The sequence below is a fragment of the Gasterosteus aculeatus genome, chromosome 3, assembly GCF_964276395.1.
Source record: "Gasterosteus aculeatus chromosome 3, fGasAcu3.hap1.1, whole genome shotgun sequence".
In the NCBI taxonomy this organism is placed as follows: domain Eukaryota; kingdom Metazoa; phylum Chordata; class Actinopteri; order Perciformes; family Gasterosteidae; genus Gasterosteus; species Gasterosteus aculeatus.
The window spans coordinates 19,193,006-19,208,332 of record NC_135690.1 but is presented as its reverse complement, the minus strand read 5'-3'; the positions used below and the strand labels follow the sequence as shown (position 1 = coordinate 19,208,332).

The 15,327-nt window shown below is 42.8% G+C and overlaps 1 protein-coding gene across 1 annotated transcript; it reads right to left on the bottom strand.

Moving 5' to 3' along the window:
- Positions 1-4,291: 4,291 nt before the first annotated feature.
- Positions 4,292-15,294, bottom strand: LOC120815969 (E3 ubiquitin-protein ligase RNF31). The gene is made up of 19 exons (XM_040171111.2): positions 15,142-15,294; positions 14,847-14,937; positions 14,425-14,490; positions 14,058-14,221; positions 13,395-13,519; positions 13,200-13,309; positions 12,949-13,083; positions 12,195-12,385; positions 11,929-12,111; positions 10,114-10,284; positions 9,899-9,997; positions 9,732-9,821; positions 9,555-9,654; positions 9,116-9,234; positions 6,508-6,621; positions 6,361-6,427; positions 6,194-6,287; positions 5,918-6,086; positions 4,292-5,703 (listed from the first exon to the last, which is right to left on the bottom strand). The coding sequence occupies exons 1-19, from the start codon at positions 15,184-15,186 to the stop codon at positions 5,668-5,670; spliced, it is 2,169 nt and encodes a 722-aa protein (XP_040027045.2). The 5' UTR covers positions 15,187-15,294; the 3' UTR covers positions 4,292-5,667.
- Positions 15,295-15,327: the final 33 nt, after the last annotated feature.

Genomic DNA, 15,327 nt, shown 5'->3' with positions numbered 1-15,327 from the left:
ACAAGTCTTTTTAATCAAAGTAGAGTCTGACGAAGTGTGTCTTTAGTTTGCGGCGGAAGATGTGAAGGCTTTCGCGGTCCTGATGTCATCAGAGAGCTCACTCCACTATTTAGGAGCAGTCCATGTCTCTTTGCTGTCCATGTCCTGGATGTAGACTGGAACTGATCTATTCACAGCATGGTACATGACATACATGAGATCTGTGCCGCCACCTGAGTGTCTGAGTGAGGGAAGGAGAGAATTCGTTGTGTGTCATCGGCATAGCTGTGGTAGGAGAAGCCATGTGAGCGAATCACACCGCCGAGAGAGTTGGTGTAGAGCGAGAAGAGGAGGGTCCCAGCATCTCGCACCTGGACTCCTGTAACTCTCTCCTGCAGGTCTCCTACTACCACCATTCCACCTCTGCAGCTCATCCAGAATGCAGCAGCTCCACTGGTCTTTAACCTTCCTAAGTTCTCCCTCACTCCTCCCCTCCTCCGCTCTCTTCACTGGTACCGGTGGGTCATCCAGTTCTAAACATGGTGCTCACGTACCATGCTGTGAATGGATGGGGTCCAGCTTACATCCAGGACCTGGTCCAACCCGACATCCCGACCTGCACTCTCCGCTCTGCATGTGATAAACTGCTTGTTCCTCCTCACTGAGAGCAAAACACTCGACTAGATCTCCACTCTTTGCTGTCCTGCTCCTAAATGGTGGAAGGAGGTCTCTGAAGACATCAGGACCACAGAGAGCCTTCACATCTTCAGACTAAAGACACACCTCTTCAGACTCTACCTCCACTAACACACTAACTAACTGTAGCACTTACATTGGACTTATAATGGCTCTCTATATCAAGTTGTATATCGGCTTATTTGATGAAATTGCACTTCTTCTGGGTTTGTATCCTTATGGTTGAAATGGATATATTTTAAGTCCCTTTGGATAAAAGCTTCATCTAAATGACATGTAATATAATGTTACGTAAAAACTGAAAACCCTTCCGTGGGGAAAAACAGGAAGAAACTTCAGGGAGAACGTCCGAGGAGGATCCCTCTCCCGGGATGGACAGACTACAATGGATGTCATGTGTACAGAATGAACAATGCCAAAGATGTACAATACATTCAGTTCCTATGACAGAAATTATTAAAATATTGCGAGTAGTAAGCCAGGTGTACGACAGGATCACTGCAGGGACACTGTATGCCACCATCAGATATAGCCACCATCCACAGAAGTCTTTAGGGTAGGAAAAGGTGGATGTGATCTGTGTTCTGTTTATGTTTACCAAGAAAAACATCCAAGCCCGGCTACATTTCGCAAAAACACTAATGAAGTCTCAAAAAGGGGGGGTGCATCATACCCAGAGTGAATCACTAGCTGAAGATATAGCAGAGACTAGTTTCAAATTAACAAAGACTAGCTGCAGATATACAGGGACTATCTTTAGGTATCTATCTACTCTTGTTTATTCATTGACCGTCTGCTCTGTTTTCATTCACATGATCTTTTTTTCTCACTCCATTTTGCCTTCATCACTAAGTCAGTTTGTCCAAACACCCACAGAGCAGAGTGACAGATGACTCACCTTCTTGGTAGACTCCTTTGGAGGATTCTTTGGAGGATAGCACACAAAGAATCCTATAGATTTCAGAATCAGTCAGCTTTATTTGCAATGTATGCGTGTTGACTCCAGTTACATGTGTTCTCAATTTACATACAATAGTACAATAAATAGGAATAAACAAAATAAATAAGAAAAGGAATATGTATAAGAATAAAAACAAGGAAAACAGAAACAGAACAACTATACAGTACAAATATAATTAAAGCTGCAAGCAGTGATGGACAGGTCTTTGCTCACAAACATTGATGTACTATGATGTTTTCAAAAGTTCCTTAAATGATTTAAGATTTAAGACATGTGTGTTTTGCCGCCACTGTCAACGGGAGCTGAACACCGAGAACTACTGCTGGCTCTGAACCAGTGGTTGGAAAAAAAAACAAGGCCCATCCACTCCTTGACCCCAGGTATACGTACTCACCTATGGACCTTGCTGTACTGGGGAATGTTCAAAGGGTTTAAATTATTAAAGACAGAGTTCATACACATTTTGACCAATGGATTTCTATGACTTTTCCATGACAACATTTTTGGTCAAATCTCTGTGTGTACATGAAAAAGTGAGAAAATGTAGTATCGAAACGAGAATTCCAAGGCATATACAGCCCCTTACCAGTCAATTTTTTTTTAATGTTTACAATTATCCACTATGGGATAATTGTAGATATTATGAGTATCATTTGGGTTTTTCCCCAAACGATATTCGATACCAGTGCTAAAACGATACTTTTAAAACACACCGGTGCCTGAACCAACATTTTTCCCCCCTCAAAAGCACTGCGTCTTTACTGTGAAGAATTGGTTGCCATGGCAACAGCTTAACACAGAAACAAGAAGATTTTAAGAACTTTGAATCACCAAGACATTGGGATTGTTCTGTCGAAATATGAAGTGGCTCTGACAAAATTTAAAATGGTGGAAAATCTTAATGAGTGGATTCTTTCTTACTTTTTGTAGAGCATGCGGATAACCCTAACCCTAACCCTAACCTGTGTGCAAAGTTTTAAGTCAATCGGTCATTGGGAGAAAAAAGTAAAGTAAGGTAAAAGATTTTTTTGTGTGTTATATTGATTTATTTATTCACTAGTAACATATCAACTGTTTTGTACACACCAGAACACTCACAGGGGTTTTGCTTTATCCCCACAGAAACAATTGTCAAGATAGACAAAGTAGTTACAGAGTTATCACATTTTTCATCATGGGTATGCCATTTTCAGAATAAAGGCCAAAAATCATCGTTATGGCTTGTAGTTATTCTATATGGAGACGTTATCACCTCCGCAGACTGCTGAGGAGTCTATGGTCTTTTGGAGTGCAGGGGGCATTCCTGAGGACCTTCTTTTAGTGTGTGCTGGCATCAGCCTTTGTTTTTGGAGTGGTCTTCTGGCGCAGCAGCATCTCCACAGCTGGGAACAGGACGAGACTAAATAAACTGATTAAGAAGGCGAGCAGTGTGCTGGGGTGTCCTCAGGATACAGTGGCGTTGGTTGGAGAGAGGAGGTTAATGGTGAAAATGACCCCCCCTTATTCTGAGGCTGCTCAACTCTGCTCCCAGAACTGAGAAATCCCCTAAAACCTTTGCAATAATAATATGGCCTAAATTGCATGATATAAATACTTTGCGCAACAACTTGGTTGTATGATATATTTATGTCTGTACATATAATATTTCTTATTTCATTTAAATTAATCTGGATTATTTCATTTAAATTATTGTAAATTCTTCCTATCTTTGTATTACTGCTTGTTAGTTTTTGATCTTGTTTTTTGTTCTATTTCTGTTTGCACTTTGCTGCTGTAATTCTGTGAATTTCCCTGCTGCGGGACTAATAAAGGATTACACTTTTGGATTTTATCATATTGATTTGAAGTTATATATATATATATATATATATATATATATATATATATATATATATATTAAGCAGCAGCTCCTCTCTGTGGACATGATATGAACACTTTTTTATAAAATAATACTTTTTATTTAATACTCCTAAAGCGATCCATTTGTTTATGTTGATTATAGTGGATCACGGTCGCGTTAGCTAATCATTTCCCACCGCAGCTTTAGCTAGCTGGCTAACGCCGCGTTCTCTCCTGCTGCGTTAAATGACTCAACTCATCAAGCTGTAGCTAACGTTAGCTAAGTCTATGTCAACAAAGCTCCTGGGTAACTTAACTTAGATGGATCAGAAAATATTAAAACCATCACTCACCCTGTTCGCAATTCACTCAATCTCGCGCTCCCTTCTGACACGCGCACCTGTTCGCAGTTCACTGAATATGAATATAATATGAATATGAATGCCCCCCCCCCAAAAAAAAACATCGAATCTACACGATTCACGTAGGTCACCTGTTTTGGTTTCAAAACGGCGAACTTCGCCAAAAGGTGAGGGATTTTCACATTCTGGGACTCAATTTTAGTTCAATGCCCCTGGTTTTTAATTTAAACTTGAGTTTGTAACAAAGGGAGGTGAATACTTAGGCAAGGCACTATACAAAAGTCACAGTATAGTCTAATAAAAGGTAATAAAGGTTTGTTGAAATGAAAATGAAACCAGTGTACCTTCAGACCTTCAGCTCTGAAGTAGAGGAGGTACTAGAAGGGTAATTTCTCTCCAGAGTGTGTTCTGGTCTCTCAGCTGATCTGGAGTCAGAACGCTGAGACAAAAGTTCTTAATTAGATTAGATTCAACTTTATTGTCATCGTACGGAGCACAGGTACTGAGACAAGAAAATGCAGTTTAGCATCTAACCAGAAGTGCAAGAAAGCCGATAAAGTGCAGAGTATATCGATGTGATATATAAATAAGAATATGTACAGTATGACATATACGTGGAGTATATACAGTATATACATTAAGCACCAAGGTTGTAAATATGAATGGCATGGTAGTCGAAATGTGGCATAATTGAAGTGCAAACTGTTGTGATGCGCTGGGCAGTTTTCACCGATATGCAGCAGAGCGAGTGCCGTACCACACCGTGATGCAGTTGGTGAGGATGCTCTCGATGGTGCAGCAGTAGAAGTTCACCAGGACGGGTCACCCAGGAACTTGCAACACGCTCAACCTCCGTCCCGTTGATGGAGATGGGGGTATGTGAGTCAATTATTGTAGAAGAGAAAATATTTACAGCTTTTCCTCTGAACACAAAGCTCTGAGTGATTTCTAATCTTAAAACTAAAATGTATGAAGTGCTTTTTTGTAAAAAAAGTTTACAAACTGAAGTGAAGAATGAAGAAAGTATAGTTAGATATTATTTATTTCACACATGGTTGAGTTAAGAAGCCAACTGGTTTCACACTCATATCATATAGACACATCTACACTTTAAAGTATTGACTCCATGTTGGAGTGAACAATAGATCAAAAATAAACATCCTAAACGAGTCCCCTGTAAACGCGCTTATGGCTTTGTTCTCCTCGAGAACCCGGTTTCAAGAAGACGGTTTTCCTTAAGAAAATCAAAGAAATCTCTGAACCAGCCCAGAGGTGTAATTCACTACTTTCTGTTTGAGCTGAGTGTCTCTGTGAGAACTTCCAACCTCAGGGACCGATCCAGGACACCAAGTTTTGCCTCGCAACGCAAATCCGTTACAACCCTGTCAAACAAGAGCCGTAACAGACAGAATGAGGTCATCATGTGAGTGCAATAAGTCTCTTTCCTTCCTTCAGGCATCACAGTATTATCAATGATGGCTCTAATCCGTATTAGTCGATATAGAGGCGTATGTTGTCTTTCATCTGCAAATAATATTAAAGTAATATTTCAGAGACAATGACCGATAATGAGCTCATCATCCTGTTCAAATGTCAGGAAGCAGAGCAGGGAAGGAGGACCCCCCCCAGCACCTAAACAGAACCACAGACCAAAACAGCAGATACTGGCCATGCCCACTGACGTGATGATATAACAGGTTTTTACCATTACCAACCCACCGTCGCAAAAATCAATAAATTAAAGTTATTGGTCACAAACACTGTGGGTGTGGGTGGAGTAGGCCACTACCGCAGCAGGCAAGGAGGTGTCACGGATGGTGCCAGAGGTTTTCACCGCTTTCTGAGAGGAACGCTATTGTTCAGAGTCTAAAGAGACACGGACAAAATACTCTGCTGTGATTGGCTGAAGTGAGGCGTTATGAGACAATTACACATGACACAATAAGTGGAATATTATTAGATCGAAACACACATCATTCCTAAAAGATAACTGACATTCTAGTGACGTCACAGATAAACGAGATCTAAAACGATGATGTCAGAAATGATGATGTCACATTGAGAGGACAATGACACTTACCAGGCGGAGGCGGTGTGTGTACAGCGATTCTGGTTCTTCTGGCTCCTTGGTTGGCATGGCAACGTGCCAGCGCTGCAGCTCCGCGATGATCTCTGCCTGGCTGAAGAGGACTCCTGGGTCGGCACAGCAACGGTTGATCAGCTCCACCAAACTCTCTTTATAGTGCAACCTGCAGGTACACCGGATCATGAGACAAACTCCCCTCTACGCTAAGCTCACCTTAATGGGCCGAGCCTTAACTGGGAGGGGCCAAAAACTGGGAGCAAGTGGTCTTACTGGCAGTATCCCCTGTATTCATGGAGAGCGGGTCGTCTGCATGGCTCCTCCTCTCCCCTGCTGTTGTCTCTCAGCTCCAAAACCAAACACACCCCTAAAAATGACCAAACAAGTCAATCAAACTGGGAGATGGACCATTCCAACTGATGAACACACATCGAGCTCACCTGTCTGACTGGAGCGAAGTGAGCTACTATTAGCTGGTTCCAACCAGGTGAGAGGCACTCTGTAATGCTGAGACAACAGAAACACAGTCCACTTCATCAGTGGTACTTTCCTCACACCGGCTGAAGCTCAGCTCTCGTGGTTCTTACCTGGAGCAGCAGGTGTAGACGGGTCACGCTCCAGTCCCTCAGGTGGTAAAGGCAGTCTCTGGGGTGGTGGGCGTGAAGACCTTTGGTCACACAGTCGGCAGAGAAACTACAGGTCTGGGTAAATAGATTTCAAATCTTTATAGATAGGGACTCGGGAACTGCCAAGACAATTAAAGGATTGTTATTTTTTAAATGCATGATGCTTCAAAGTATATAAGTAGCAGACAAAAGACATAACAGACAAAATATTGTCGTCAAGTCAATGGCCTTCCACACTGAAGTAACGTTGCTTTATTGTTTAATGATATTGCACCTTCAAGGTCCAAAGGGAAATGATGCGCTGCTGCATTAAATCACAAACTGTTTTAAGAAAGTAAGACTAAACCCACGTGTTTCATGATGAACAAAGAAGATAGCAACCTCATCTTTAGATCACACTATAATTATATATAATTATTAGAAAATGTATTTCCTGCTGAAAATCCGTTGGAATGCTAAAACCTGAAACCTTAAAACTAAAATGACTTTTTTTTCTTTTCTTTTTTTAAGTACAGAAATGAGAAAATCTGAAATACATTTAAAAAATGAGAAGTTGAATTACAATAAAGGAAGGTAGACTGGACGTGAGTGAGAACGGAATAATAGAGCGAGAAAGATGGACAGAGAGACAAATAGAGCTAGGCGGTGAAAAGAGGAGCTGAGAGTATTACATCTATTCCAAACCACTATTCCTTTGCACTGGAAAACGTCACAGGGTCACGGAAAGATGGTTAGGAGAATTCATGAGAAGTTAGGAAAAGATAGCTGTGGATTTTAGGAAATCCGACTTAAGACGCGACGGGATACGCATGTTAGCAATGTCAGTCTGTCAAACTACAATTTCTCCAAAGATGGACTACAAAGAAGCATCTTAGATGTCTTCATGTGTTGCTGCAGGGCTGAGCTTCAAAGTCTCCTCTGCCAGGAGCCTCCCTACCATCAGGACTCCTGCAGTGCCTCCTCGTTGGCCCATCACAAATATTTAAAAGTTGAAGAGGTGTAAGAGAATTTGAAAAATAACTTTAAAATATTAGTGGCGGCTGGTGGAATTTTTTTTTGTACGGTCAGCCAATCAGTTTCAGCAAACATGCATGATTCAATGCAAAAAAAGGTATCAAACAGGAATTATTAGTTTGCGGTTAAATATATATATACTGTATATGCATATAAATAGAAAATAATATTCAGTATATGATATAAATACCATATGCTAAATATTATAAATATACAATTTAAATATCATGAAATAAATATATTATATATTATATAAATATATATATAAAATGAATACATTTATATAAAATCTATATGTATATATTTATATAAAATCTAATAGAACGTAGATATATATACATATATAGGTATATATACTAGGGCTGTCAATAGCTTAGTAAAAAATAACCATGATTAATAGTAATGAGTAAAGAGCAATCACTTTAGAAAGCGTGTATTTTAGACACTGTTTCATTTTTTAAGTTATTTCTACACACATGTGATCATCATCAAGGCAGAATTCCTTCCCTCTCCATCATTTGTGTTTCAAGTGCCAATAATATCATCAACGGCAACATGTAGCCAGGACGTTTTCCAAAGCACTGTCTTTTAGGGACACAGTGGTGGTCCTCTGCAGACTGTGTGCTGCACAGCGTTAGACGTTGAGATGGAAGTAGCCTTGCAGCTAGCTTGGCCTATCACTGCGTCACATGGTCGGTCTGCCACTCACCCCCCTTCTGCTTCTTTTACTTTCAATGCAAAAAGCGCTCTACATCTTCAGCTACCGTCCTGCTTTCTCCGATCTAACTGACTGCAGCTAGCGGCGGTTTCCATTCCGGGATCAATTTTACCGGCACACCAGAAGGCCGGAAGTAAACAAATAATCTCGGCCACATTAATGGCAGATTAACGCGTTAATGTTGACAGCCCAGTATTAAGATGCCCCTATGAACCTAGTTTCTTGGGAAAACACCAGTGTGTTGAGGAAAGACCCACAAAATTTCCAAAAAACAATATTTTTGATAAAACGTGCGTCCTGGTCGTGCTTCCTCACCGCGAGCCTGCGTGTCGTGCAGCTGGGTAACGATGTTAACTTTCACTAACACAGCAAGCTTGACGTAGTTATCCGTGTGAGTTTGCTCTAGTTGCTCCGGCAAAGTTCTTCTCTCAACCTGGTTCTGAAGGGCAGAATGTGCCGAGTTCGGGTCGGGTCGAGCAGAACACTACTCGCGATGGCCATGTCGTTAAGACTCGCACTGACGAGAGCGCTGCGATGGCCCACGGCTAAATCTATTTTAGGACGCTGATTGGCCTGATGATATGTCATTCATTTATATCTTTAATCAGTGATTGACTAAACTGCTTCTTAGACCCGCCTCTTTTGGACCTGGCCTGAGCCCAGCTGAGACATGCAGAGGAGCGGAAAGGACGTGCAGGATCAGCATATATTTTGCGCAGATATCCTTTTTTAAAATAAATAAGTTGCCTAAGGATTCAAAGAGCAATAGTAGTGCTCTTTGAAGCAGCATTCCAACTATTACACGTTACATAAGACGGTATTTGAGTAGAGACTCACGGAGCCGGTGGTGAAGGTCTGACTGCAGCCTCCACAGAACTGATGCTGACACTGACTGCAGGTGAAGTGAAGACAACCTCCTCTAGACAGACTGAAGACCACCTGACAGTTCGGACACTCTGAGGAGGAGCATGAGACCACGTCAACCATCACATACGTGGCACCTTGGACATTTTGGTGGCGTCAATTATTTGCAGAATTCTTCTTGTAAATGTTTCATTGCCCCCCTATATTGTTTTCTGGTTAACATAGGTTGAGGAGCTTTGAGGGACTTCTGAGATCACCTGCATCCACCTGGAGTATCACCAGGGCCCAGCAGAGAGCAGTAACAAGTTTGAGTAGCGCTCTAGTTTTTGTAGTAATGTTTCAAATGTGTAACAGACACCACTACACAGCATGTACACACAAATGATATACACATATATATGTATATATAGACCAATGCTGGTGTAGCTGGAGGTGGTGTGGGGATCCAGATGGTTCTGCTGCTTCCAGGCTCTGAACTGGTCACAGGTCAGTCCGTGATGTTGAGGAGACCACTACACAAACAGAACAGAGTCACTGAGGTTCTGAGGTTCTGATCTGAGATGTGTGTGTTTAAGAGAAAGAGTCTTACAGGAGATCTGCACTGACAGCACGTACTCTTCATACAGCTGGGACAGTCGATCCTCAACCGGTCGGCTTCATGAAGCATGCCAAATGAACACTGAAATACACACACACACACACGGTGTAACAGCAGGACCTGATGTGGTCTCAGCAGGACGTGATCTAGTTTCTTACATGAGCACACCAGCGGAAGTCTGGCATGTCCTGCAGAGCTCGATCTCGGAGTTTCCTCTGGAATAGCTCATGGATCTGAGGTGGCAGAAAGTGACGGATCTGCAAGCGCAAAGAAGAAGATGATTATCTGGTTTTCAGACGCTTAGCAGCTGTATTTAAGGAATCTACGTTAGCATGTACCAGGGAGCGTGTCCAGGGGACATATGACCCCTCACCTGTGTGTCCAGCAGGTTGAAGTATTCCATTTCTTCCTGACCTTTGACCTCAGGTTGGCCACACTGAGGACAAACGAGCTGATCGATGGTCTTCTCTTTAATGGCTGACAAGAAAAACGCCTTAAAACACGTCTGACACAAGAAACAGGCGCAGTGAGTCATGGTGATGATCTGCAGTAAATAGACAGGAGAAGAAGAAACCGGAGCAGTGGGTCATGGTGATGATCTGCAGTAAATAGACAGGAGAAGAAGAAACCGGAGCAGTGGGTCATGGTGATGATCTGCAGTAAATAGACAGGAGAAGAAGAAACCGGAGCAGTGAGTCATGGTGATGATCTGCAGTAAATAGACAGGAGAAGAAGAAACCGGAGCAGTGAGTCATGGTGATGATCTGCAGTAAATAGACAGGAGAAGAAGAAACCGGAGCAGTGAGTCATGGTGATGATCTGCAGTAAATAGACAGGAGAAGAAGAAACCGGAGCAGTGAGTCATGGTGATGATCTGCAGTCAAGTCTGTTTCTCCAACGCTCGCCCTTAATCTTTAGAACCAAGCCCTTTTTTAGGCCCCTACTCGAAAATTGCATAGATAGAAAATGTTATATCTCTGCAACTATAAGGCCTATTTGATTCATCTGGGTGTCATAATACGCTTGTGAGTTTTTTTCCAGATGTGTAAATATCAGTACATGTGTTGCAGGTCAAGACAAAATAAAGATGATACAGTGTATAAATGAAAAAGTTTGAGTTTCGCCTTAAATAAAAAGCACTTGAAGCACATGAAGAGCACAAATGATAATATTTACACTCCAAACCTCTACCAGATCATAGCAAAATATGTTTTTGCTTTTGTTATTTCTCTGCAAAGGAGGATTTTGATAAAGTGAAGGACACATTTTTTCTCCAAATGAACCAATCGTTATGATTTTACCATTAAAATACATAAAAGCCTGTTAGTACGCAGGGCTCTTTCTCTGCAAAGGATTGGCCGAATAGCGTGATTAGCTCAATGGAACGAGGAAAGGGTCAGACTGGAGAAAGACAGGAGGACATGTAAGTTATTACGTTATTACCACCAAGACAAAGAAAAACAGTTTGAGGTCCTCCCATCTGGCAGGAGGCTGTGGTCCATCAGGACCAAGACCTGCCCACTCCGAAACAGCTTCTTCCCGTCATCAGATGGTCTCCTAAATAAAAAAGTCCACCACTCACCCAGACACATCCCCAGGAGATTTGCACAGTAGTGCGTACTTATATATTTATATTGTTCATTTTCTTTGCTTGTATATTTGTATCTATTTGTATTTTATTCTTTATTCTATTTGTCCCGTAAAACTGCACCAATAAGCAGAACAAATTCTTGTATGTGTAACACACATGCAATAAACAGCTTCAGATTTTGATTATGAAGAGGGTGCTCGTACTGGCTAACAGGAGCGCTAGCAAATACTTTTATGGCAAACCGCTACGGTGAGGGACATTTTACAACCATCTTCTGTAGAAAATGAATGATCTTGCTGATGTGCTTTGGCTTTGGTTAGCTGAGCGTTTAACCAGAGCGGTGAGCTGTAATCTATTCACTCTGCCGACTGTCTTCTTTCTGTAGAGGTCGTTTGTGTGTTTAGCCAAAGTAGCGCTGAGCTACAAATCATTCCATTACCTACGTTATCTAATTCTTGTCATGACTTATGATATTTGGTCATTTGTTGGGTGTTTTTGAGTTGTGTTGGAGCATTTCAATGTGTTTCCAGGCAGCCTTCTCTTTGCACATGTTATTAATTGTAATCCTTGCCCTCCGATTGGCTGAGCTGCTCTCACCTTGCTGAAGGACACCTGCTCCTGACAGATGGGGCAATTGTGAGTCAGGAAGCGGAGGGCTGATGGGAAATCTTTGCTTAGCTGGACTGCCTCCATGACATCAGAGGGACTGAAGCCCCGCCCCTCCATAGTGGCCAGTGACAGGAAGCTGGCTGCCTGGTCTGGAGGAAGACAAGCCGCCATCTGAAAGAGGGTGAAGACACAGCTGAGACGACCTGAGACCTGCTGAGCTACTGAGACGTGCAGACCCTAGTGGTCCACCTCACCTTGATAAGGTCAACTCTAGCAGTTGGTCCAGAATCTTGAACCAGAACCACAGAGCTTGTTTTGTGTCTGTCTCTGGCTTCTTCCGATTGGACCGTCTGAAGAGATGAGTCACCCTGCTGGTTTCTGCTGGACTCTCCGTCCAGCCTGAGTGCCCCCATCTTCCAGCTGAGAGGGTCTGCAGAGGGACCACCTGTAGAAAGCATATATACTGCAGTACTGTAGTACTCCCAGTAACTCCACCAGTCCGCTCTTTCGAGGAACCGCCTCACCTCTCTCCTTTACCTCTGAGGAGCCTCCTCAACTATCTTCATGTCCTCTGAGGAACCGCCTCACCTCTCTCCTTTACCTCGGAGGAGCCTCCTCAACTATCTTCATGTCCTCTAAGGAACCTTCTCACCCTCTCCTTTACCTCTGAGGAGCCTCCTCAACTATCTTCATGTCCACTGAGGAACCTTCTCACCTCTCCTTTTTCTCCGAGGAGTCTCCTCGCCTCTCTTCATGTCATCTGAGGAGCCTTCTCACCTCTCCTTTTCCTCTAAGGAGCCTCCTCACCTCTCTGCATGTCCTCTGAGGATCCCCATCACCTCTCTCCTTTTCTTTTTAGGAGCCTCCTCACTTCTCTCCTTGTCCTCTGAGGAGCCACCTACCTCTCTCCCTCTTCCCTGAGGAAACCCTTTACGGCCTGAAAAAGGTGTTGATGGTCACATGACCCGACTGTGGGTCTCATGATCTAGTCAAGGACACTAGTCTCACCTGAGGGAGAGGAGCTGAGGAAAGGGTTGTTGGAGGAGGAAGATGAAGGATGAGGTGCACTAAAGTCAATTCCCAGCAACTCCTCAGTGTACGACCTCCTCACCCTAACCTCCTTGCCCTGCTTCCATTGGCTCGCTGCAACAGAGAGGGAGGGGCTTCATCAGGTCACTTTAGAAACAAACACACAAGCATGCTACTTTTAGCATGCTAAGAAGCTAACATTTATCCCAACTGTAGAACGGTAAGCGTACCTTTCTGGGACGAGGTGAAGGAGCGATTAGGCCTCTGGGGAGAGGAGTAGGACGAGCAGGAAGAGGGAGAGGTGGGGCTGGTGGAGGAGATGGAGGAGGAATAATGGATGCTGCAGGAGGAGACAACTCAAATATAATAACTCTGTTTTCCGGTCAGTTATTATGAACATCAAAGCAGGATGTTTGAACTTTGACCTTTGGGCAGGCACCTGCACACCTGCAGGGGACGGGGCTTTCACAGGAGACCTGGCATAAAGGGGCATGTCCTTCTGGAAGGCCCGCCTCATCTCTGACACAAGCAATGACAGGTTTGACACGCCCTGACAGGAAATGACAGATATTTTATTATAATATATTTCAGTCGAGTGTTGAACAGCACAGCCCCATGTGTGTTTGCTCCCCATCCCCACCCCAGACCTCTTCTTCAAACTAAAGTGTTCAGTTGACACTGATGAGAGGAAATCAACAAAGCAGCTTGATGGAGGAGGTCAAAGAACAAGCTGCTCATTGTCAGTGAAACCAGAGTCAATGGAGCTAAGCAGGTGAACTCCCTCTGACCCGTCGTGGTGCTGAAACATGCTGGAGAACCATTCAATTAGTTGTTCCAGATGTTGCTGAGCAATATTTACCCAAACACCCAAACCTCTGTGTCTCCATCAGACACCTGCCAACATTAATTATTTTTATTAAAGTAGGTCTCTTAATCTGATTTACTGAATATCTATTTGACCTGTGTAACTCTGCTCAATTAGATTAGATTAGATTCAATAAAGTTGAATCGAATCTAATCTAATCTCAGCCAACTAGCAAACAACGCTAACTGTCCAGATTACCCCCCCCCAGAGCAGCAGCTCTTACATGAGTCCAGTTAGTGAGTCCGTCTAGGTGAATGTTGCCGGAGGCGTCCACGCTAGAGGACGGGTTGATCACCATGGAGACGAAGGGACAGATGAAACAGCGAGGTCTGGACAGCGGGTGGGTCTCATGAAGCCAGATGCACACTGGGATATTATACTCACTTCCTGTAGACAAAAGGGAGCCCCTCCCCTGGTTAATGTCAATACATCTCACTCTGGGGTTGTTGTTGTTGTTGTTGTTTATAATCATGAAGATCCATAGCTCCTTGATCAGTTTGTATGTGTTGATGTGTTCAATAAATGTAATATGTGATAGGGAATGCACGAGCAGCTGTTAGATAAAAGGACGTGTAGAAGAAAAGCGTCACCTTCGTAGAGAACAGGAACCGTCCCTGATAAATATACCAGCTTCTTCTTCTCTTTGTTTGGAAAACCTTCTCAAAGGAGAAAACAATTCATCAAACATTATTCAATCAGTAATTATGTATCATTAATCATGAATCAATAGTACTGTCAGGTTAATGCTTCAGCAGTTCTCCAAACCAACGGGAGGTTAGTTACAGTAGCTGGCTGCTGATTAGCTTCTCGTCACCATGGTAACGTGTACCACATAATCAATGTAACTGTAAGCAAGTTATTTGTATAACTATGAATAAGAACACGCCCACTGAAAGGCGTGGCTCCAGTATGAATGACAATTAGATCAAGTGTTGTGTTGAATAAATTAATAATTCAAGAAATAAACCAATGAATAAATGAAAGAATGAAGGAGTAAATAAATTATACTCACAGTAAAAATCTACAAAGAGACGAAGATCACAGAAGAGAGAGCGAACTTTCTGAAGATCAGACAGAGTTTCATCTGGGGAGCTGTAGTGACACTGGGGGGAGGAGGGGACATTCACAGGTTCAGGGCTGGTTGTTTTTAGCAACTAGCTCTCTAAGCTAACCCTCTGAATAGAATATCTTGTTAGCCGGTTAGCATTAGTTAGCAGGTGAAACACAAACTTGTTTTGTTTTTCCTATGTAGGTTAATAAAGTTATATTTTGAAGCAGAAGTTGAAGGGTTAACGGTTCATCTTCACCTCCGCTAGAGTCTGCAGCTCCGCTTCAGCTCCCACTCTCGACATCTCATCCAAGATGAACTCAAGAACTCTTTACGTTCTCATGCTAATAGGCTAGCGGGCTAGCGGTTTGGACGCTTTCAAACATGACACACCCGCATCCACTTCCAGACTTTCAAATTAAAAGCAACAATCCAAATGAATTAA